We start from the raw sequence: 22,484 nt of genomic DNA, 5'->3' as shown, positions 1-22,484 counted from the left end.
TGCGCTGGAGGTCCTAGCCAGAGCGATTAGGCTAGATAAAGAAATAAAGGGCATCCAGAGTGGTAAGGAAGAAGTAAAAGCATCTCTATTTGCAGATGACATGATCTTATACACAGAAAACCCTAAGGAATCCTCCAGAAAACTGCTGAAACTATTAGAAGAGTTCAGCAGAGAATCAGGATACAAGGTAAACATACAAAAATCAGTTGGAATCCTCTACACCAACAAAAAGAACATCGAGGAGGAAATCACAAAATCAATACCATTTACAGTAGTCCCCCCAAAGATAAAATACCTAGGAATAAATCTTACTTGAGATATAAAAGACCTATACAAAGATAACTACAAGACACTACTGCAAGAAACCGAAAGACACTTACATATGTGGAAAAACATATCTTGCTTATGGATAGGAAGACTTAACATTGTAAAAATATCTGTTCTTCCCAAAGGGATCTATAGATAGAATGCAGTTCCGATCTAAACACCAACGACATTTTTTAATGAGATGGAGAAACAAATCACCAACTTCATACGGAAGGCAAAGAGGCCCCGAATAAGTAAAACATTGCTGAGAAAGAAGAAAGTGGGAGGCCTCACTCTGCCTGATTGTAGAACCTATTATACCGTCGCAGTAGTCAATAGAGCATGGCACTGGCACAACAACAGATACATAGACCCATGGAACAGAATTAAGAATCCAGACATAAATCCATCCACATATGAGCAACTGGTATTTGACAAAGTCCCAAAGTCAGCTAAATGGGGAAAACACAGTCTGTTTAACAAATGGTGCTGGCATAACTGGATATCCATCTGCAAAAAAATGAAACAAGACCCATACCTCACACCATGCACAAAAATGAACTCAAAATGGATCTTAGACCTAAATATAAAATCAAAAACAATAAAGATCATGGAAAAAAAAATAAGGACAATGCTAGGAGCCCTAATACATGGCATAAACAGCATACAAAACATTAGTAACAGTACAGAAGAGAAACTAGCTAACTGGGAGCTCCAAAAAATCAAACACCTATGCTTCAACAAAAGAATATAAAGATTACCTACGGACTGGGAAAAAGTTTGTAGCTATGACATTTCTGATCAGTGCCTGATCTCTAAAATCTACATGATACTGCAAAAACTGAACTACAAAAAGACAAATAACCGAATTAAAAAATGGGCAAAGGATATGAACAAACAGTTCACTAAAGAAGACATTCAGGCAGAGAACAGATACATGAGAAAATGCTCGTAATCATTAGCCATTAGAGAAATGCAAATCAAAACCACAATGAGATTCCATCTCACTGCAACAAGGCTGGCATTAATTCAAAAAACACAAAATAATAAATGTTGGAGAGGTTGTGGACAGACTGGAACACTTCTACACTGCTGGTGGGAATGTAAAATGGTATAACCATTTTGGAAATCGATTTGGCTCTTCCTTAAAAGGCTAGAAATAAAATTACCATACGGTCCAGTAATCCCACTCCTTGGAATATATCCTAGAGAAATAAGAACCTTTACACAAATAGATATATGCACACCCATGTTCATTGCAGCACTGTTTACAGTAGCAAAAAATGGAAGCAACAAAGGTGCCTATCAATGGACGAATGGACAAATGAATTATGGTATATTGACACAATGGAATACTATGCATTGATGAAGAACAATCATGAATTCGTGAAACATTTCATAACATGGAAGAATCTGGAAGGCATTATGCTCAGCGAAATTAGTTGCAAAAGGACAAATATTGTATAAGACCACTATTATAAGAACTCCAGAAATAGTTTCAACAGAGAAGAGAATAGTCTTTTGTGGTTATGAGAGGGGGCAGGGAGGGAGGGAAAGAGAGGCATTTTCACTAATTAGATAGTAGATAAGAACTATTTTAGATGAAGGGAAAGACAACACACAATAGAGGAGAGTTCAGGACAACTGGACTAAACCAAAAGCAAAGAAGTCTCCTGAATAAACTGAACACTTTGAAGGCTAGTATAGCAGGGGCAGGCTTTTGGGGAGCATGGTTTCAGGGGACATCTAAGTTAATTGGCGTAATAAAATCTCTTAAGATAACATTCTGCATCCCACTTTGGAGAGTGGCGTCTGGGGTCTTCAACGCTAGCAATTGGCCACCTAAGTTGCATCAATTGGTCTCAATCCATCTGGAACAAAGGAGAATGAAGAACACCAAAGACAGAAGGTAATTATGAGCCCAAAAGACAGAAAGCCCAGAGACTACATCATTCTGAGACTAGAAGAACTAGATGGTGCCCAGCTACAACCGATGACTGCCCTGACAGGGCACACAGGAGAGAATCCCTGAGGGAGCAGGAGAGCAGTGGGATGCAGACTCCAAATTCGCTTAAAAAGTCCAGGCTTAATCATCTGACTGAGACTAGAAGGACCCCCGTGGTCATGGCCCCCAGGCCTTCTGTTGGCCCAGGACAGGAACCATTCCCAAAGCCAACTCTTCAGACAGGAATTGGACTGGACAATGGGACAGAACATGATACTGGTGAAGAGTAAGCTTCTTGGATCAAGTGGACACAAGAGACTATGTTGGCATCTCCTGTCTGGACGGGAGATGGGAGGGCGGGGGTGGTGGTGGTCAGAAGCTATCTAAAGGGCTAGAAAAGAGAGAGTGGAGAAGGATTACGTCAGCAAGTTGCAAGCACAGCATTGTATGGAGTACATATTAGTATTGATAAGATGTGCCAAAAAAATTAAAAAATGGATGGTCGTAAGAGCGATTCGTGGTAAATATGTCAAAAGCCAAGGATTACCTGTACAACCTTTACCAAGGTTTACCAATTTTTAATATTTTGACTCATTTATGTTCCCATTCTACCTCAATATATTTACATATTATATTTGTTCTGAGCCATTTTTATTTCTGAGCCATATTCTACTTAATATTTCAGTATGTATTTCCTAGGATAGTCGGTCTCTTAAACACTACAGTGATCAATTCAGGAAACTTAACACTGATATAGCACTATTTTCTAATGTACAGTCCATATTCTGATTTTGTCAATTGGCCCAATAATGTCCTCTATACGAACAATTTTTTCTCATCCTGGATCACCTATTGTACTTAGCTGTCATTTCTGACCCTGGCCTCTTTAGCGGCCTACTATAAACCACTGAATCAATGGGTTTGCTTCAAAATATTGGGCAACGTGGTCTGACCCTGCCAGGATGAGCTGATACACTGGAATCAAGAGTGATCTCATGCTCCTGAGTGTTAAGCAAGTGTCACAATTAGCCATTCAGTAGCCTGTACCTGCTGAGAAGCAGCCAGGTCATGAAACTGTTTCTCCTCGAAGTCTTCAGTACTCATGTAGCCACAGAAGTCTGTCACCTGGTGCAAACAGTGCATCAAAGGCAACAGCGGTACCACAGAACGCATCTGTCCGACCTACGTGTTCATTAACAGCTACACTAGCAGCACAATTCAAGGAAACTCATAACACCTGTTGAAGGGTGGCCTGCAGATCATGCAGAGAAGCGGGCATCCAGATCGCATGAGGAAGCCTGTAACATGGGAAGCGTTCACATGTCAGATATAGGCCCTGAATTAAAAAATATGAGATCTTTAGTCCGAGTATGTGAGATTCAAGCAACTTGTCCAGAGCAAAGGATGCTATTTTTGAGACAACAAATTAAGGAACTTGGAAAGTTAAAAAATGAGAATTCTTTCACAGTGTGAAGACCTGAATAATTGCCCATGGTTTTGAGTACAAGAACTGTAAATCTGTTGCCCAATCTTAACATTTTTGAGCTGCATTTAAGCAGACTTTAGACCATTAAGCTGGGCAAGGAAATGACCAGGGCATGGGTCTGTGAGAGTCATTTTAGGGGAAAGACACAGACTGATTTGTAAAGCCCTTGAAATATAGATTTCTCGTAGATGTATTCCTCACATTGTAAATATGTTGTGTAGAGTGACGCCATAAGAAGCCATGTGTAATAGAGCTTAAAAACCAAACCCAGTACCGTCGAGCTGATTCCGACTCATAGCGACCCTATAGGACAGAGTAGAGCTGCCCCACAGAGTTTCCAAGGAGCGCCCGGCGAATTTGAACTGCCAACCCTTTGGTTAGCAGCCGTAGCACTTAACCAGTACGCCACCAGGGTTTCCGGTGTAATAGAGCTTAGACATCCAAAATTAATCAATACTGAGGTAACTAAAAAACTAGACTTTTACATGTAAACCTGTCTGTAAGATTAGTTTTCAAGAAAAAAAAAATCAGAGGGGGTTAATTTAGCATTCAGAAATTTGCATTTTCAAAAATTCAGTGCAGGTGCCAGGGAATCTGTGTCTAAGGATACGATTTTGAACCATATGGGCAGTGAAACAACTGCTTCCATGCTTGCACCTGATCAAGAGCAGTGTTTCCACATTTGTTTTACACAGAAATGTTTTTCATTTCCCGTGTGTTCCATTTTCCTTTGAAATTCTTGATGTGATTTTATCCGTTTTTTTTTTTTTTCAGGCTCCTCTTTTTCTCCTTTCTTAAGGCACTGCTGCTATGGCACTTTTCTGTAACTTTTTCATTCCTGTGTACGGTAGCTTCAAATTGCAGTGATAGAGCATAACCCACTTGTTTGTGTGAACTATTGAAATCCATTTGCACCCTGTAAGAATAGAGTTAAAAGTACCAATGGGTATGTGTGCTGAAAGTACACTGATTGCTCAAATATAAGGAAATAATCCAATGAACTTGGTTGTGGAAGGGGGAAGAGGAAACAAAGCTAATCAGATGTGAATTGTATCTGTTGTAATAAACACGTTAAAACAAAACAAAACTAAAGCACACTGGGAGTCAACAAACAAACAAACAAACAAACCCAGTGCTGTGAAGTTGATTCTGACTCGTAGTGACCCTATTGGACAGAGTAGAACTGCCCCATAGAGTTTCCAAGGAGCACCTGGAGGATTTGAAGTGCTGACCCTTTTGTTAGCACCCATAGCACTTAACCAGTACGCCAGCAGAGTTTCCACACTGGGAGTACACTGAACATCATCAGAATAGAATAATAGAAGGCAAATAATGCAAAGATATTGGGTGGTTGAGGGACAGAGATCTATATAGAAAAGGAGCAGTGTGTGTGAATCAGGGAATGCTTCCTGGAGGAGATGACTAAAGTTTTACTCTGAAAGAGAACAGTAGGGACACAGAGGCCACCTCAAAGGTAGCTGGGAGATGGCAGCCACTCTGACAGTTGAGAGGCAGGAACTAGGCAAGATGATGGGTGGGGGGGCTGTTGGAGGGGCTGTAGGATGGCAGCAAGTATCTCCCATCACAGGGTCTCTTTTCTGTGCTTAAAAGCCTCATCTCATCTCAATATTTGTCCAGATGACCTCTCTTTGTCTCTTTTTTTATTTCTTACTTTCCTTCCTCCCATTGTTCCTTTCACCCTAAGGGATATTTTTCTTCTAACTTTTTTTTTTAATCATGTTGTTAAATATTTGAACAAAATGTTTGTTAAATCTTAGAAACCTCCTATGTTCCTCTCCCTGATCACACCCTCTTCCTTCTCTTGAATACCAAAAAACCGAAACCAAACCCATTGCCATTGAGTGCCATAGAGTTTCCAAGGAGCAGCTGGTAGATTCAAACTGCCGGCCTTTTGGTTAGCTGCCATAGCTCTTAACCACGACCCCACGAGGGTTTCCTTCTCCTGAATAGGCAATTGCTATTCAGATTCTTCTTCTTCTTCATCTTTTTTTTTTTTATATAAATTATTCTTACGTTGTCTTATAGCATCACATTTTTTGTATTGCTAAAAAAAAAAAAGCCAACTGCTCCTTATTCATCTGTCAACTATTATTCTAATACCGTTTTGAATTTCTTGTGTTCTTACTCATTTGGCAACTTCCTGTCTTCCTCTGTATGTTATATCTGAATCTTCTCCATTTACATCATCCTTTGAATCTCTTGTGTTCTCTCGTCTTTCAGACCATGTCTTTTCTGAACCCCTACTCTCTTCTAGTCCTTCTTTTCTGACACCGACAAAGTCAGACACCGCTTTCCCCAATTCCACTTAATTTTATCATTCCATGCCTGCATCTATTCCTTTATTGATCACCAAGGAGTCACTGTTGTACTAGATGCTACAAGGGATTAAACAATGAATCAGAGAGAATTTCTGCCCTATTGCTCAGTAAAGATAATGAGGTTATTTCTTTAGCAGTTACCATATGTACCCGGGACTGTGCTAAACAATTTCCTGAATACCTGATTCTCAAAAGAACCCTGCAAGGTAGTTGATATCATTCCCATTTTACAGAAGAAGAAATTGTCTTGGAGAGGTGAAGTCATTTTCCTAAAGTTACTCATCCAACAAGTGCCAGAACCAGGATTTTAGATCCTGTTTGATTTCAAATCTGGTGCTCCTGGTGGCTCCACTATAGAGGACATGTGGAAATTTGATGGGCCATAGGAGAAGAATAAACTTGTAACTTACCTGCAATCAAGTCAGAATCTCCTCATCGCCTTGCTGCCAGACCTCTCCCAAGACAAGGAGCTCCTGGACTGGTTGGAACCCCCACTTGATCCTCACAATGAGAACTGAGAGCAAACTAAGGAGAAATGGGCACCCTTGAAGGGATTGGACATCAAGTCTCAGGTAATACTGTCAATTGTACATGCTACCGCCACACACTTTTCCAAGTAATCACTACTACTTTATGACTGGGAAGTTATTACTATCTTCTGTCATTGTTTTCAGATGAAAAACTGAAACACAGAGAGAAAATATAACTTGCTCAGAATCCTACAGACAGAGCTGAGACTTGAACTCATGTGGACTGACTCCTTGCCTAACCGCAGCCCAGCACCACCTCTCTTCTCGCCATGTGATGCCTTGGCCAGAGATAGCTCTTAGCGTGGAATTCTTTGTCAGCGACCTCCCCTCCTTAGTCCAGGAAGTTAACCCCTATTTTAGTGGCACAGGAGGTAGAAAGGGAGGCACGGTGAGGTGATGGAGGGAGGGATGCCAGGACTCCCATCCCAGAGAGAGAAACAACTCATTAATTCTGGCAAGACTCTGGGGCCCCACAGCCTGCAGACAACTAATTAGTTATTTGCACTAATGATGGTTAAGAAAAGGGGGAAGGAACCACAGGAAATTCACCAGCCAATGGTGCTCCCTGTGGTAAATGACAAGGTCATCAGCTGCTCCCCTCTGTCTTTGGGAAATAGAAGGTCATTGTTCTTCCTAGTGTCTGATGCTATCTTCTCAAGTCTATTTTGAACCCATTCAATATCCCATTATTTTGGTTTATTCTCTCCTTGGTGAAATTGTTGTAATTTGCATATTATAAGATGCACAGATTTAAAGTGTACAGTTTGAATTTTGGCATCCTCAATAACGATACACAATATTTTCATCATTCTACGGGTTTCTGTGCCTCTTTCCTCCATAACTGTCCCCCCATAGTGCCCATCCCCCGTTGTCCAGAGGCAACCACTATTCTGATTTCTATCACCACAGTTTAGTTTTGCCCCTTGTAAGACTTCATACAAATGGAATCATGCAATGTGTACACCCTTGAGTCAAGCTTCTTTCACTCAGGATAATTGTTTTGAAATTTGTCCATGTTGTTTCATGTGTCAGCAGCTCATTTCTTTCTTTTTTAAATCAACTTAACTGAAGTACAATTTACATACAATAAAATGCACACATTTCAATTATGTCATTCAATTAGTTTTGACAAGCATATACACCTGGATAACTATCACCTTATTCAAAATTTGGAGCATTTCCCTTACCTTAGAAAGTTCTTGAATGCCCTGCCTCAGGCAAACAATTATCTGATTTCTATCATGGTAGGTTAGTTTTTTTCCTCTTGTAGGAACTTAATGTAAATAAAATTAGATAGTACGTACGATTTGTTTCTGGCTCCTTTTGCTCATCATGTTATTGAGATTCATTGATAGTGTTTCATATATTAGTAGCTTGTTCCTTTCTATTGCTAATAGTGTTAAACTGTATGAACACACTACAATTCGTTTATCCATTCACCCGTTGATAGACATTTGGGTTGTTTCCAGCTTTTGATTGCTGTGAAAAATGACTATAAATATTTACGTACGGTTCTTTGTGTGGACACATTTTAATTCATCTTGGGTAAATACCTAATAGTGGAGTTTCTGGACCATATGATAAGTGTCTGTTTATAAGAAACTGCCAAATTGTTTCCAAAGTGGTTGTGCCATTTTACACTCCCAACACCTGCACATTGTTGGTTAAGACTTGCTACTGACTGTCTGTTGGTTTTAGGCATTCTACCAGGTATGAAGTGCTCTTCCATAGTAGTTTTGATTTGCAATTTCCTGATAGTTAATCATGTTGAACTTTTTGTCATGTGCTTATTCATTCTCACATATCTTTTATTCAAGCCTTTTGTCCATTTTTTATTGGCTAGTTTGTCTTGTTAGAAGTTGTGGGCATTAATTATATAATACATGCATATAAAATATATAGTAAAAATTTCTCTCATACTATATCTTACCTTTTCATTTTCTTTCTTTTTTTTTTTTTGCTTCTTTTTTCCTAAATTTTATTTATTTTGTTGTTGTTGTTGAGAATATACCCAGAAAACATACGCCAATTCAACAGTTTTTAGGTGTACGACTTAGTGACGATGATCACATTCTTCAAGGTGAGCAACCATTCTCCTCCTCCTTTCTGAGTTGTTCCTCCCTCACTAACATAAACTCACTGCCCCCTAAGGTTCCTAGCTAACCCTTCGAGTTGTTGTTTTCAATTTGTACCCATACAGATAGTTCTTAAAAGAGCATAATGCTCAAGGGTGACTTTTTAATTTTCTTAATAGTTTCTTTTTTAAAAAAATGTGTTAAGCACAGATAGTCCCTCACTTATGAGGTATTTGAGTTATGACGAACTGCATTTCCAATCCCTTTTTTTTTCTTTTTTTGGGTACATCCTATCGTTAGTAATATGTACTACATACAATGTTGCAGTGCATAACTGAACAAAGGTATGATTCTCAGATGTTCACTCGCAGATCTTCAATGTGAGGATTTATAAAGATAATGATAGTAAGAGGCAATAATAATGAAAACTAAAAAAAAAAGAGGTCTTCGATGTATGTCAGAACCGAATTATGACAGTCATCGGAAAGCAACCCCACCTTAAGTTGGAGACTACCTGTAGTTGTCTTGTTATTTTTATGGAGTCCCTGGGTGCTACAAATAGTTTTAAAGTTCTCAGCTGCTAGCCAAAAATTTAGAAGTTGAAGTCTACTCAGTAGTGGCTTCGAAGAATGGTCCAGTGATCTCCTTCTGAAAATTAAGCCATTAAAAACCCTGTGGAGCACAGTTCTGCTCGGACACGTATGGAATTGTCATAGTTTGGAATCAACGTGACAGCAACTGGTTTTGGTTATTTTGTTCCATTCTGACAATTTCTTTTAACTGATGTGTTTAGGTATTCATGGATAAGAATCCACATAAATCCAATCCCAAAAGGGTGGAGATTAACCAGTTTAATCCCCACTTTCCCACTTCTCAATCATGTCTGACACTAGCAGTCCATGGGACACACACTCTCTCTCTCTACCTCAGCCACCTGGATCTAGGTCAGAGCTCACATTTGAAAGGACACTGTCCTTGAGTACAAAACAGGCAGACACCAGCAGGAAACTCATGAGTCCATATGACACCCTTATTTCTGACCTGTGGGTCACAAATTTGGGGCTTTCCCACTACCACTTCAGGAGGTCAGCCACAAACTCTGGGGCCTCTCTTGGGTCCTTCACTTTCCCTGCAGGCTCTCATTATTCCTTTGGGTTTGTTAATTCACTGGAATGACTCACAGAACTCACAGAATATACTATACTTACAATTACAGATTTATTATAGCAAAGGATACAAATCAGTATCATCATAAAGAAAAGATGCATAGTTGAGGTCTGGGAAGCTTTCGAAAGTGGAGTTCCATAGACTAAAGCAGGCGAGTCACCTTCCCTCTGCCAACCAGGAAGCTCTCAGAGCCTCTGCATTCAGAGCCTTCAGTAGTTTCATTATGTAGTCATGACTGAGGCCTCACTGAATATGCATGAAATGTTAAATCATGCTTCGGGCATTCTTATTGTTTTTATGGAGGAGATAATTTTTAGAGGTCCTTGTGCTGCCATTCTGCAGATGTCACTATAGTTTTTTTTTTTGTGTGTGGATGCTTTAGGTATTACAATATAAATAAATTAACTTTTTAAAGTCTATTTAAGATTAATAGTTTATCATCCCATGCAGAATATAGAAGGCTTAGTACCAATGTGTGTATTCAGATGAGATTATATACATACCCAGTTTCAGTTCATTCTTCCTTCTGGTTGTTACTTAAAGAAGAAAAGGAGAAAGACATGTAAAATAGAATCAATGTAAGAGGAGAAAGTGGAGAGAAAGGGCCTTGAGAAAGAAGGAAAGAAGACATGGTAGGACCTGGAAATGAGGCTAGAGAGATGGTGATGATGGTCAAGCACATTCATGACAGGCAAGGCAAGGCCATCTCCTGGCTGATTTGCTGGTAAAGGTACAATAAGTGACTTTTAGTTCAGACAACTTAAAACTTGCATGCAAGAAAGGCCTGGGTATCTACTTCCAAAAAACCAGCCAGTGAAATCCCTACGGTTTACAATGGTCAGATCCTGTTGTGCATGGGGTCACCACAGTTTGGGAGCTCAGCAACAGTTAACAACATCGATATTACTTACATAAAAAGCAAAAGGAAGAGGAGCCAAAGGTGCTAGCTTCTTGAGTCCTTGCTTCCCACACTAAAAAGGATGATGGCATTAATACAAAAGGGTCCCTATGACTGCCACTCGTGTTGTGGGATATCTCACTGCTCACAAGTCAATCTAGACTGTAGCTGAGTCTCATTATGTTCTGCAGCTATTTCACGAGGGGCATGGGGCAGAAAGCCTCATTCTTCATCAGAACCTGGGAGGAAATGAGAAAGTGTCTCATGATAGCTTCTCAGGGGATATAAAGAGAAGATAGAACTGTCCATGTGGAAACTCCTCATTCCTGGAGGTTCACGGGCATCCTGCCAAGTCTCAGATTGGCTGGGGTTCAAGCTTTGCTTGTGTGGGCTATGTGGATTCATGCAAGGTCTCCAGGGTGCCGTGGTGGAGCTTTTTCATTACACTGATACAACTGAAGAGAAACTGTATAGCCAGAAATTGGCAGGCTAGGGTTAGGGAATCTATTATAAAGACAGAAAAAACAGGATGGAGAAGAAAAGAAATATTAAAAATCAACAGGCATGATAAAGTTTGAGATAAAGGCATCTTATTGAGGTCCTTCCTCCTCTTAAAGCTGTCTCTTTCTCTCTCTGTCTCTGTCTCTCTCTCTACCCCTTTGACTCCCTTACATACCACGTTGTCATACTGTGATCCACAGTAATGGCTTAGGTGTATGTGGAGAAGGCAGAGTGCTGATGAGTTCAAACTTGTTCACAAAAGCATGAAGAAACTTTTTAATTTAGATAGCACATTAAGCTGCTATCTCTACTTTTCCCTGGATTCTCTTCCTTCCCCAGCAACCTCATGAATGCCCTCTTGAACTGCTTGTTCCACAGGGTTTATAAGAGAGGGTGAAGTATAGGGGTTCCCACTGCATAAAAGAGACCAAAGAACTTGCCCCTCTTTTGGGCATAGGAATTTTGGGGCTGGAAGTAGACAGCAATGACTGAGCTGTAGAAGATAATGACAACCATGAGATGGGAGCAGCATGTCCCAAAAGCCTTCCTCCTCCCCTTTGCCAAGGTAACTCTCACCACTGCCTGGGTGATGGCACTGTAAGAGACAAGGGTGAAAGTGAGGGGCACAATAAAGATGAAAACACTGGCAACAACCATCTGGATCTCATAGTAGGTGATGTCCACACAGGAGAGCTGAATTAGAGATGGGACCTCACATGAAAAGTGATCTATCTGCCCCTGGGGGCAGAAGGGTAAGTGGAGGATGGCTGGTGCCTGAACTACTGTTTGGACCATACCTATGACCCAGGTGACAGCCACCAGCTGCCCACAGAGGTGGGGGTGGATGATGGTGGCATAGTGGAAGGGCTGGCAGACAGCCACATAGCAACCAAAGGCCATCGCTGTCTGCAGGATGCACTCAGTGGTCCCCAGGGGCATGAAGATGAAAAACTGGACAGAGCAGCCAAGGAAACTAATGGTCTTCTTTGGGCCCCAGAGGTTGAGCAGTATCTGGGGGACAAAACTTGTGGTGAAGCAGATATCCAAGAAGGGGAGTTTGGAGAAGAAAAAGTACATTGGAGAGTGGAGCCTGGGGTTCAGCATGGACGGCAGGAAGATGAGTGTGTTGCACACCATGGTCAGGAGGTATGAAGTCAAGGCCATCGTGAAGAGATTCTTTTCCAGTCCTGGGTGTTCAGAAAAGCCCAGAAGGAGGAAGCCCCCCGGGGAGCTTTGGTTGATCATGGCCTATTCCTTCAGAGCCTAGAGAGAGGAGAGAGCTGTCATCGAGTGTGTTCCAAAGTATTTAATAAGAATCTACCCTGAGTATTTTCAGGTCATACAGATTTCCCTTCTCCCTCTTCTAACCCAGCCTACATTTTTCAGGCTTATCACTGTCCAGCAGCTCCTTCTCTTCCCTTGTTCCTCCTGATGAAATGTTGTCTAGTGAGCTCAAAGAAACCACAGGTGTGCTGGGAAACAGATGGAATTTCCTACTGGTACCTCTTACTTTTCAAGGACAAAGAAGGCTGATGCAAAATATGAGATTAATTAATTGGTTTTCATTCATTCAACAGATAGTCAACAATCAGCTATTTTGTTTTGAGTGCTATGGGAGTTATGAATATTCTCCTAGGTATATCCAGAAAGAATGAATAAAGAAATGCTTTTAATGAAATTTCCTGATCATAAATAAGAAATATTTCTGTAGCCTACTTTTCTATTGGGAGGGAGCATAAATTTTCTAGAATCTTTCATGAGTTATTTACTTTTGCTTTATTTTCAGGGTGGTGGGCATAGACCAAATGTGTGGATTAAGTAGGAGCTTCTCCCTCTGTGTAATGTAACCCTATCCATTGGGAGTTCATTAAGGTGATTTTGTCTTTTTTAAACAATGTCATTATGATTTACTGAGCCAAATACAAGAGCTTTCTCTACAAATGTAAAACCCTAATCTCAACATTATGTGCAATGCAGCAAAGTAAGACCCCAGAACACAGCAATTTATGGAATCTTTATTGTCCTCTGTAGGTGCAAAATTTTTTAGGTGATGGGCCATAAAAATGCAAAAGATGATTTTTAAAAAAATCTTTTCTGGTTCAGGTAAGATTACGTCAACAGCAAAGCAATGAATTGAAATTGAGACATTCAAGTAGAATTTGTATGCTTCCTTAATTCAACTCACTATTTACGAAATTTTGAAAAGATTTTATATAAAACTTCCAAGCTTACAGGAAATTTCCAAGAATAATCTAAAGGCTCCTGTATACAGATTAACCAGGTATTGTCACTTTCGCAGTTTTTTTTTTTTTTTTATCATTCCATCTTTTTGTTTACATCTACAATTATGCTTATTCTGGGCTATTTGAGAGTAGATTGCACGTATTATGCCTCTTCACTCTTTCATATTTCAGCATGAGTTTCTAAGAAAACAGAAATTCTGTTATATACACATAAAAAACCATTACTATTTAGTCAATTCTGATTCATAGTGACCCTGTAGGACAGAGCAGAACTTCCTCATAGAGTTTCCAAGAAGCGGCTGATGGATTCGAGCTACCAACCTTTTTGGTTAGTACCCAAAGCTCTTAGCCACTGCACCACCAGGGCTCCTATATAAACATAGTAGTTATTAAATAAAGAAAATTTAACACTGATAAAATATTCCTGTCTACTCTGTAGGGTCGCTATGAGTCAGAATTGCGTAGACAGCAATGGGTTTGTTTGGTTCTGTAGTCCATACTGTGATGTGGCCATTTGTCCCAATAATGCCCTTTTTGGCAGATTTGCCCATAGAAAATCCTATCCAGATCATGTGCATCTGACTCTGGACTCATCAGCAGCCTTTCTTTAGTCACTAAAACCTGCCTTAAGCAAAGCATAGGGTGAGAGGTTCAGGCCTCGCCAGGGGCAACTGAAAGGCCAGAGTGAGTGTGAGCTTATGTACATGAAAAACACAGGGGAATACATGGAAAATTGTCAAGACCCCAGAAATTAAAAGCAAATAATGCAAAGATAATGGGTAGGTGAGAGGAGTTGTCACAACAGAGAAGCAATCTGGGTGGGTGAGTCAAGGACAGCCTTCTGGAGGAGGTGATCTGGATTTTTGTTGTGAAAGACAGCATTAAGGTAGAGATCAACCCGGAGATGGGGTGGGAAATGGCAAGCACCCTGGTACTTTAGAGGCAGGACCTCAATTTCTTCTGGGCACCGACAACCTTAGGAAGGACATTTAGGGAATGAGTGGCAGGCAAGTTGGCAGTCGTGTTGGCAGAAATTGTCCTGGAAGTTTATATGATGGCATGACCACCTCTCCATCACAGGATCTCCATTCTGTGTTAAAAGCTATATCTCATCTCCCTTTTTGCCAGGACTCCCTCTTGTGTGTGTGTACATTCTACATTCCTTCCTCCATCTTACTTTTCCCCTTGAGGATATGGCTTTTTTCTTGAGAAAAAAAAAATGTTAATTATTCAAACAAAAGAGTGGTATAAAACATATCTATGAATTTTATAGAAGAAACACAGGACTCAAATCCCATATAAACATGCCCCCGTCCCTTCAGCTTGCCAAAAATTGGAGCCCTACAGCCCAGAGACAATTAATTCGCCACTGGCCCTAAGGATGGTTAAGAAGGGAGGGGAGGATCCAAATGTTCCCAGGATCTTAGAAGCCTTCTGTGTGCTCCTCCCTGGTCACATCTCCTTCTTTCCCCCTGAAGAGGTAAGTGCTATTCTGATTATTTTTAATTCATCATTCCTTTTTAAACTTACGGATCTCAACAATTGCCCGCCATGTCTCATTCATCACCACCTGATGCATTTCTCACATCCTTACTCTCTTGACAACTTAGTGTCTCACACTGCATGTCATTGCTGGACCTCTTCAGTTTACACTTTTCTTTTGACTGTCTGTTTTCTCCTGCTGTCTGTCTTTCAGAACATGCGTTTTCCTTTGCTCTTTCTCCTGGTGGTTCCTTTCTATGATACTAACAAAAGGCAAGCACTACTTTTTCTACTTCCCGTTAATTCCATATTTATGCATGCAGTCATTTCTTTGTTGGTTAGTCACTGAAGAGCCTGTCATGAAATAAGTGCTATAAGGGAATGAGATCCAAATCCTGCTCTACAGTCCAGTGAAGACAATCAGGTTATTGCTTTAGCAGTTACCAGCTGTTGAGTGCTCTCTGTGTACCAGGCACTGTGCTCAACAATTCCCTGAATACCTGGTTCTGACAACAACCCTGAAAGGCAGCTGATACTGTCCCCACTTTATAGGAGAAGGAACAGTCTCAAGAGGTGCAGTAACTTGTCTTAGGTTACTCAGTCAATAAGGTCCAGAGCCAGGGTTTTAGATCCTGTTTGATTCTAAGTCTGGTTCTCCTGGTGGCTCCACTACTGAGGACTTAAAATTGATGGGCTGTAGGAGAATAAAGCTGTAACTTACAACAATTAAGTCAGAATCTTCTCATGGCCTTGCTGCCAGAGCTCCCCCAAGACAAGGAGCTTCTGGAGTGGTTGGAGCCCCCAGGTGACCCTCACAGTGCGAACTGCAAGCAAAGGATGGAGGAGCAGTACACCTTGAAGATGATTAGAGCTTAGATGTCAGGTAATGGCAGTGATTGGTAGTATTTACTACTCAGACATATGTATATTGCCCCTCACAACAACTTCAAGAGGTGGAAAATCATTTAATTTTATTTTTTACTGTGTATCAGCTAAAAATGAAAGCACAGGAGTCGGAGCCAGACTCATAGTGCTGGCTGGCCGAGCAGCGCCTGCGGGGTTGGCCCGGGATGGAGGGCCGCAGAGCCCGGAGCGGGCGGGTCGCGGTCCGTGGGTGCAGGCAGGGGGGCGGGGTGCAGGGTGCGAGCGGCTGCGGCAGGAGGCGCGGGACGGGCCCCCGTTGGAGTGAGGCGCTGCCGGCTACCCTACCGCTTCCGCTGCAGCAGGTCGCCAGGCTCTCCGGGCTTGGCCTGCCGGGCTCCGGCCGCTCCCTCCTAGGCCGGCTCCCTGGCCGCCGCTGGTGACCGCTCGCCGCGGCTCCGGAGGCTTCACCTGCGCCCTCCCCCAGGACGCGCCCGCGGAAATTCGGCCCCTCGTCCCGGACACGGAGGCCGTGTCGCTGGCCTGGCGGCTGTGAGGCAAGAAGGTGGCCTGGGTGCTCAAGATGGACAAAGGGATCGAGTCTGGTTTGGTGCACGACCTGGACGCCAGCGTCTCGGGCATCGGGCAGGAGCTGGCGCCGGGCCTACAGCAGGAGCCAGACGTTGGCATTACCCATTTCCAAGCAGGAAGATTCCAGCCTTCCACTGGATGGGGAGCCTGAACACCCACCCTCTCAGTATGTGATGTGCGTTGTGATGTCCTGGCAGTAAGAGGGCATGCTGAACCGCTCGCTTCCTTGAATCAAGGTCAGCCTTATGCAATTCGGATGCTGGAAAACCGGAAAATGGGAGATATGCCTGAGACGAGTGGAAAATTGGTAAAGAGCATCATACCAGCCATATTCCACGACACACGGCTACATTTACAGGGCATCAGCAACTCGGAGGTTGGAAGTGGAACCGCCCAGGAGACAGACTTCACGAGGTGGATATCCCAGGGTCTGTGGGAATAACTGACACAAAGACAAACCCAAGCCCGTAAAATGCGGATGAATTTCTGTGGGACCCTGCAAAACGCTCCTCCGCTTTCATTCAGGCGCCCTGCATCAGCACAGGACTTACTCCACGGAAGCAAGGGGTGAAAAGGGAGTGCCTTTTAGGTTCCAGGTTGACGCCTTGAAGCAGAATCAAAATGGGGAACACGAGGATCACCTACACTCAGCTAGCTGCCGAATCAAAGTGTTGAAGCCTAAGGGAGCAGACAGAAAGCAAAAAACAGACCGAGGGAAAATGGAGAGGAGAACTGCCCCTGAAAACGAAAAGTATCAGCCCTCCTAGGATACCACAGCCCTCACGGAGTGTTCTCTGTGGCCTGACACCCTCACAGCCTGGGCGAGTAACAGTCCTTCCGCAGAGCCCACTTTCATCTCCCCTCCACCAGGGCACCTGCAGTGTCCCAGGCAGCAATCCTTCTCCCCCAGATCATCAAGGAGATGGCGTTTCACAGGCCTCAGGTGAGCAACCTCAGCCTTCAGCCACAATCCAGGAAAAAGCCACGGCTGCTCGAAAACCGGTTCCCTTCCTACACAAGACTGTTTTCCAATTTTTCAGATGCCGACTTACTAAAACTGACCGCACAGGACTTAGAACAGACTTGTGGTGCCGCCGAGGGAATCCGGCTCTATACTTCCCTGAAGTCAAGGTCGGTTCAGCTCGGCTTAACCCTCTGTCCGGGCAGCGGCAGGCGGCAGGCGGTGGAGGCCAGAATGGCAGCGGTGCAGCCCACGTTTATCACACAAACGACTTGGAAGAAAAGCTTGCCTTGGAAGTTGCTCGAAAACTTGCACTGGTGTCTAATATTCCTTGGCACAAAATTATCCACATTTACAGGCAGGGTCTCGCTGGTATTCACATTTCTGTTAGCGATCAGAAGGTTCAGAGCTTTCAAGATGAGAGTTTTTTATTCTCCACAGTAAGGGATGAAAATGGTGGTGGTATCCACCCAATTTTGAAGTGATGTCCTGTGTAGATTGAACTATATTCAGTCCCTTTAAAGTGTGTGAAGACTGAATCCAAGAAGTCGTGGGATTGAATTTGACCGTACAAAGTTTCATATTCAAAACACAAGAAGATCTTCAGGTGAGCCGTATGAAAGGTGACTGTCCTGTCACCGCCACAGCCAAGTGTCCTTGTGAGAGCAAGCCTATGGGGACAGAGCGCAGACTGCTCGGAGGCCGCGGTCTGGACAGATCTGCCTACTTCTCCGGCAGAGGCCAGTAGATCCAGTTCCTAGAAGCTGCCTTTGCTTCTTTTTACACTGTAGGCGCTTTGGAAATGAATGAAAAACTCAGTGAAAAACCTTTCTACGCCAGTTTAGCTTTTATTGCTTGGAATTTTGCTGACCTGTAGGGGCGGGGTGGGCAGGGGACAGTGCAGTGCGGAGCCAGGATGGGACCTGTCTGTGGAGATGCGTCCTGCTGATAACAAACCCCTGGTAAGAGACTGGTGGCCAGGTGAGAGAGGCTCTGCAGCTTCTTGGAGGAAATCGTGTCTAAGGTGTGTGTCGATGGGATCATGCCAGATCAGGGAAGATCAAGCCGGAAGGATGGGCTTGAGGGAAAATGCTTTATGAGGAATCGCTTGGTGAGAGGATCGGGGTAAATCCTAATAGATACACAGACTTGTGTGTTTTTGATTCATCACAATTTTACTGAAAACCTTTATGCTTCTGCTTCCATTTTAGCATTTTAGTTTCTGATTTTCCACTTTTGAACCCCCAGCTGCCTTGAAAACTCTTGTGGCTCCCCCCCTCCCTCCACTGCTCTGTTTCCTACTTTTCATTTTAAACATTTTTAAAGCCCTGCCCCAGATGTTGAAAACAAGTGACCTCAGCAGGGGAAGAAGTATTACTCCTGATGGCTTCTGACTTGGTGTTAAGGAGGCTCATTGTCAACAAGACAAAATTGTTCCTGGAACACTGTAAACACTAGATGACGTAAATCAAACACTAAAATGCACCACAAAGATTCCTTACTCCTCCAATATTGAGCAATCATGGCTAAAGGTTCTGATTATTCATTAGAGGCTTTTTCTATAAAAAAGAATGCCTCTTTCACAAAATCAAACACTTGTCTGCCAGTATACATTCCAAAGGGGATCCAGTGTTTTCGCATCATCTCCTCCCTTCAGCCAAAGCCTTCCCGAAATTCATCGGCAAGCGTTTTTCAGCCCTGTGGTGTAGTAGATCCAAGTTTTAAGAAAAGCTTATATTCCATTTTAATTATAGTGTATCTCTGTCCATTTGCCCAGGTGTTTTGGCCTTGAATTTGCTATTTGATCTCCATCTTTGTTGAGAGGGAAATAGGAATGAGTAACTTTGTGTCCGAAATCTCTCCTAGAAGACTAAATACAGCGGCTAGAAGTGTTGACATTTTATGATTAATTCATAAAGCGAGTTATTATTTAATACAAAGAAGCACTGTCTCATCATATTTCCATCTTCAGTTCCAAAATGTTTGTAACTCCTGGAGACCCTACTGGAGGACAGTTTTCCTTTCCATCATTTCCCCTTTGCTTTGTATGGCCCCATGTTTTCTGTACCAATCACTTGGGAAAGAAGGGAACTTCTCTCTTACTTGTGTTAGAGTTTTGCTTGTCTATTTAGCATTCCTTTCTGGGTCTCAAGATTTATGGAACAGTAAATGCCACTTAAAGCTGTGAGCTATTTTGAATTCCTCATCAGATCTTTGAAGTAAACATAAATAAAAGCTCATCAATCTCAAAACTACACTGACTTGTACTGAACATTAGTCTGTCCAGTAAAACAGGTCAAACTACGGCGCCAGCAAATTTGCTACTTTTAAAAATTAGCAGTAGGATGTACACATTTCAGTAAAATAAATGGTTTCTGATTGTTCTGAAAAAAATAAAATACAATGAAAGCACACAGGGGATGAATAACTGGTTTGGAAAGGTAGCTAGTAAGCGGCAGAGCTTAGATTTGAACCAGGTGGGCTGACTGCAGAGGCCATGCACTGACCGCATCCCACCACCATCACTCTGCTGGGTGTATGTGAGGCCAAGGGGGGTCAGAGGGAGCTCTGCTATGGAGCTCTTTGCTAACAACCTCTCTTCTAGAGGCATTAGAGGTAGAAAGGGAAGTATGGTGAGGTGATGGAGGGAGGGATCCCTGGGTTCCAATCACATGGAGAGAAACAGCTTGTTACTTGTACCAAGATTTGGGGCCCCACAGCCCACAATTACCCACTGGCACTGATGATGGTTAAGAAGGGAGGGGAGGATCCAGAGGAAATGTGGCAGCAGCAGTGCTCCCTGTGGTGAAAAATAAAGTTCACCCACTGGTCCTGTCTGTCACTGGGGGGTATCAGACCATGGTTCTCTTCGTACCACCACCTCCGGAGTGTGTTCTGTATTTTCCCTCAAGCCTGTAATGTGCTCACCCATCACCACTTTACTTTGATTTTTTCTCACCTCCCTTTTAAGTTGAAGTATAATTTGTACAATGAAACACACAGATTTTAATGCACAGCTCGCTGAGGCTTGACAAGTGTACACACCTAGGTGACCACCATCCTAGTGGAGACACAGAACATTTCCTTTACACCACGCCCATTTACAATAACCACCACTTCTCACTCTTGGTCCTGGCAACCGCTGATGTGACTTCTATCATTTTGCACTGCTTTGCCTGTTCTAGAACTTCCTATAAATGGATTCATCAAGCACATACTCTGTTGTGCTTGGTTTATTACACTCTGCACAGCATTTTTGAGATCCAGGCATGTTGTCTTGAGTATCAGTAGTCTATTATTTTCTTTTTTAATTGCTGAGTAGTAGTCCATTGTATGAAGATATCACAATTTGTTCCTCCATTCACCTTTTGGTGGATATTTGTGTTTGTGGTGGTTTTCAAGTAGGTCCCCAAATTCTCTGATGCTCCACTCTTCACAAGATAGAACGGATTAGGGTGATTTCAGGGACGTAGTATTGCTCTGGGCTAGAGCTAGGAAGGTGGAGGGCTTCATGTCTGGGGATGAGTTGTGAATAGGTCCTGATTTGGGCTATAGGTCCCATCAGAACTGGATGCAGTACAGCCAAAAGCTGCTCGAGGAGTGATACATGTTTTAGATCATTGTTGGGCATCCAACCTCACATAGCCAGACTGGGCTGCTAAAAATTAAAATCATAAATTTGCTCTCTCTTAATTCACTAATTTCTATGCAATATGATTTTTTTTATTGTCCAGCTTTCCTTAAGCTGCATGGTAAAATTTTCTTTTGAAAACTGGTAATTCTGTCTTTGCTGAACCAAGAGGGAAAGTTTTCTTTACTAGAATTTCTGTCACGGATGCAGAGGAGACTGGTGCCCCCTAGTGGTTGAGTATGTGAATGGCAGTGACCTGGAGGAAGCAGACTGCATCATGCTGAGTAGGCTACCCTCTTCCCCTCTGGGTGATTTTCTTTCTTTCTTTTTTTAAAATTTTTATTGTGCTTTACGTGAAAGTTTACAAATCAAGTCAGTCTCTCATACAAAAATTTATATACACCTTGGCATATACTCCTAGTTGCTCTCCCCCTAATGCGACCACACACTTCTTCCCTCCACTCTCTCTTTTCCTGAAGCCAGCTTCTGACCCCCTCTGCCCTCTCATCTGCCCTGCAGACAGGAGATGCCGACATAGTCTCAAGTGTCTGCTTGATCCAAGAAGCTCATTCTTCACCAGCATCTTTTCTATCCCATTGTCCAGTCCAATCCCTGGCTGAGGAGTTGGCTTTGGGAATGGTTCCTGTCTTGGGCTAACAGAAGGTCTGGGGACCGTGACCACTGGGGCCATTCTAGTCTCAGTCAGACCATTAAGTCTGGTCTTTTTACAAGAATTTAGGGTCTTCTTATGGGCTGTTTACTTTGAACTAAAGATTGGACTGACCTGGTGGCCAAAGGATCATTTGGAACATGTCAGCCAAGCTCCTGGCTGCCAAGCAGGTGTTCTCTGAGAGAGGCGATTCGGCATACAGAGGCAGTGTGGAGTAGCTGGGCAAGGGCATAGACTTTGGTGCCAGGCTGCCTAGGCTTGAATCTCAGCTCTGCCACTCACTAGCAGTATAACTTTAAGTAAGTTACTGAACTTTTCTGTTCCTCAGTTCCCTAATCTCTAAAATGGGGATATGAATAGCAACTAACTCATTGGGTTGTCTGAGGATTAAATATGTTGTCGTTGTTGTTAGGTGCCGTTGAGTCGGTTCTGACTCATAGCGACCCTATGCACAACAGAACGAAACACTGCCCGGTCCTATGCCATCCTTACAATCGTTGTTATGCCTGAGCTCATAGTTGCAGCCACTGTGTCAATCCACCTCTTTGAGGGTCTTCCTCTTTTCCGCTGACCAATACTCTGCCAAGCATGATGTCCTTCTCCAGGGACTGATCCCTCTTGACAACATGTCCAAAGTATGTAAGACTCAGTCTCGCCATCCTTCCCTCTAAGGAGCATTCTGGCCACACTTCGTCCAAGACAGATTTGTTCATTCTTTTGGCAGCCCGTGGTATATTCAATATTCTTTGCCAACACAACAATTCAAAGGTGTCAACTCTTCTTCGGTCTTCCTTATTC

At 42.7% G+C, this 22,484-nt stretch overlaps 2 protein-coding genes and 2 pseudogenes across 3 annotated transcripts in view; 3 read left to right on the top strand and 1 right to left on the bottom strand.

Moving 5' to 3' along the window:
- Window positions 1-22,484, top strand: part of LOC100662084 (HLA class I histocompatibility antigen, A alpha chain-like) — a 111,884-nt gene that overhangs the window by 61,360 nt on the left and 28,040 nt on the right. The gene's annotated exons all lie outside the window — the stretch shown is intronic.
- LOC135227286 (WW domain-containing adapter protein with coiled-coil-like) lies at window positions 3,247-3,766 on the top strand (annotated as a pseudogene).
- Window positions 10,308-12,670, bottom strand: LOC100654836 (olfactory receptor 2H2-like). Its single transcript, XM_064282612.1, has one exon. It carries the CDS (start codon window positions 12,490-12,492, stop codon window positions 11,629-11,631), a length of 864 nt encoding a protein of 287 aa, XP_064138682.1. The 5' UTR covers window positions 12,493-12,670; the 3' UTR covers window positions 10,308-11,628.
- On the top strand, window positions 15,849-17,986 carry LOC135227284 (upstream-binding protein 1-like; annotated as a pseudogene).

Source organism: Loxodonta africana, chromosome 1 (assembly GCF_030014295.1).
Source record: "Loxodonta africana isolate mLoxAfr1 chromosome 1, mLoxAfr1.hap2, whole genome shotgun sequence".
In the NCBI taxonomy this organism is placed as follows: Eukaryota; Metazoa; Chordata; class Mammalia; order Proboscidea; family Elephantidae; genus Loxodonta; species Loxodonta africana.
This window is presented reverse-complemented; position numbering and strand designations above follow the sequence as displayed.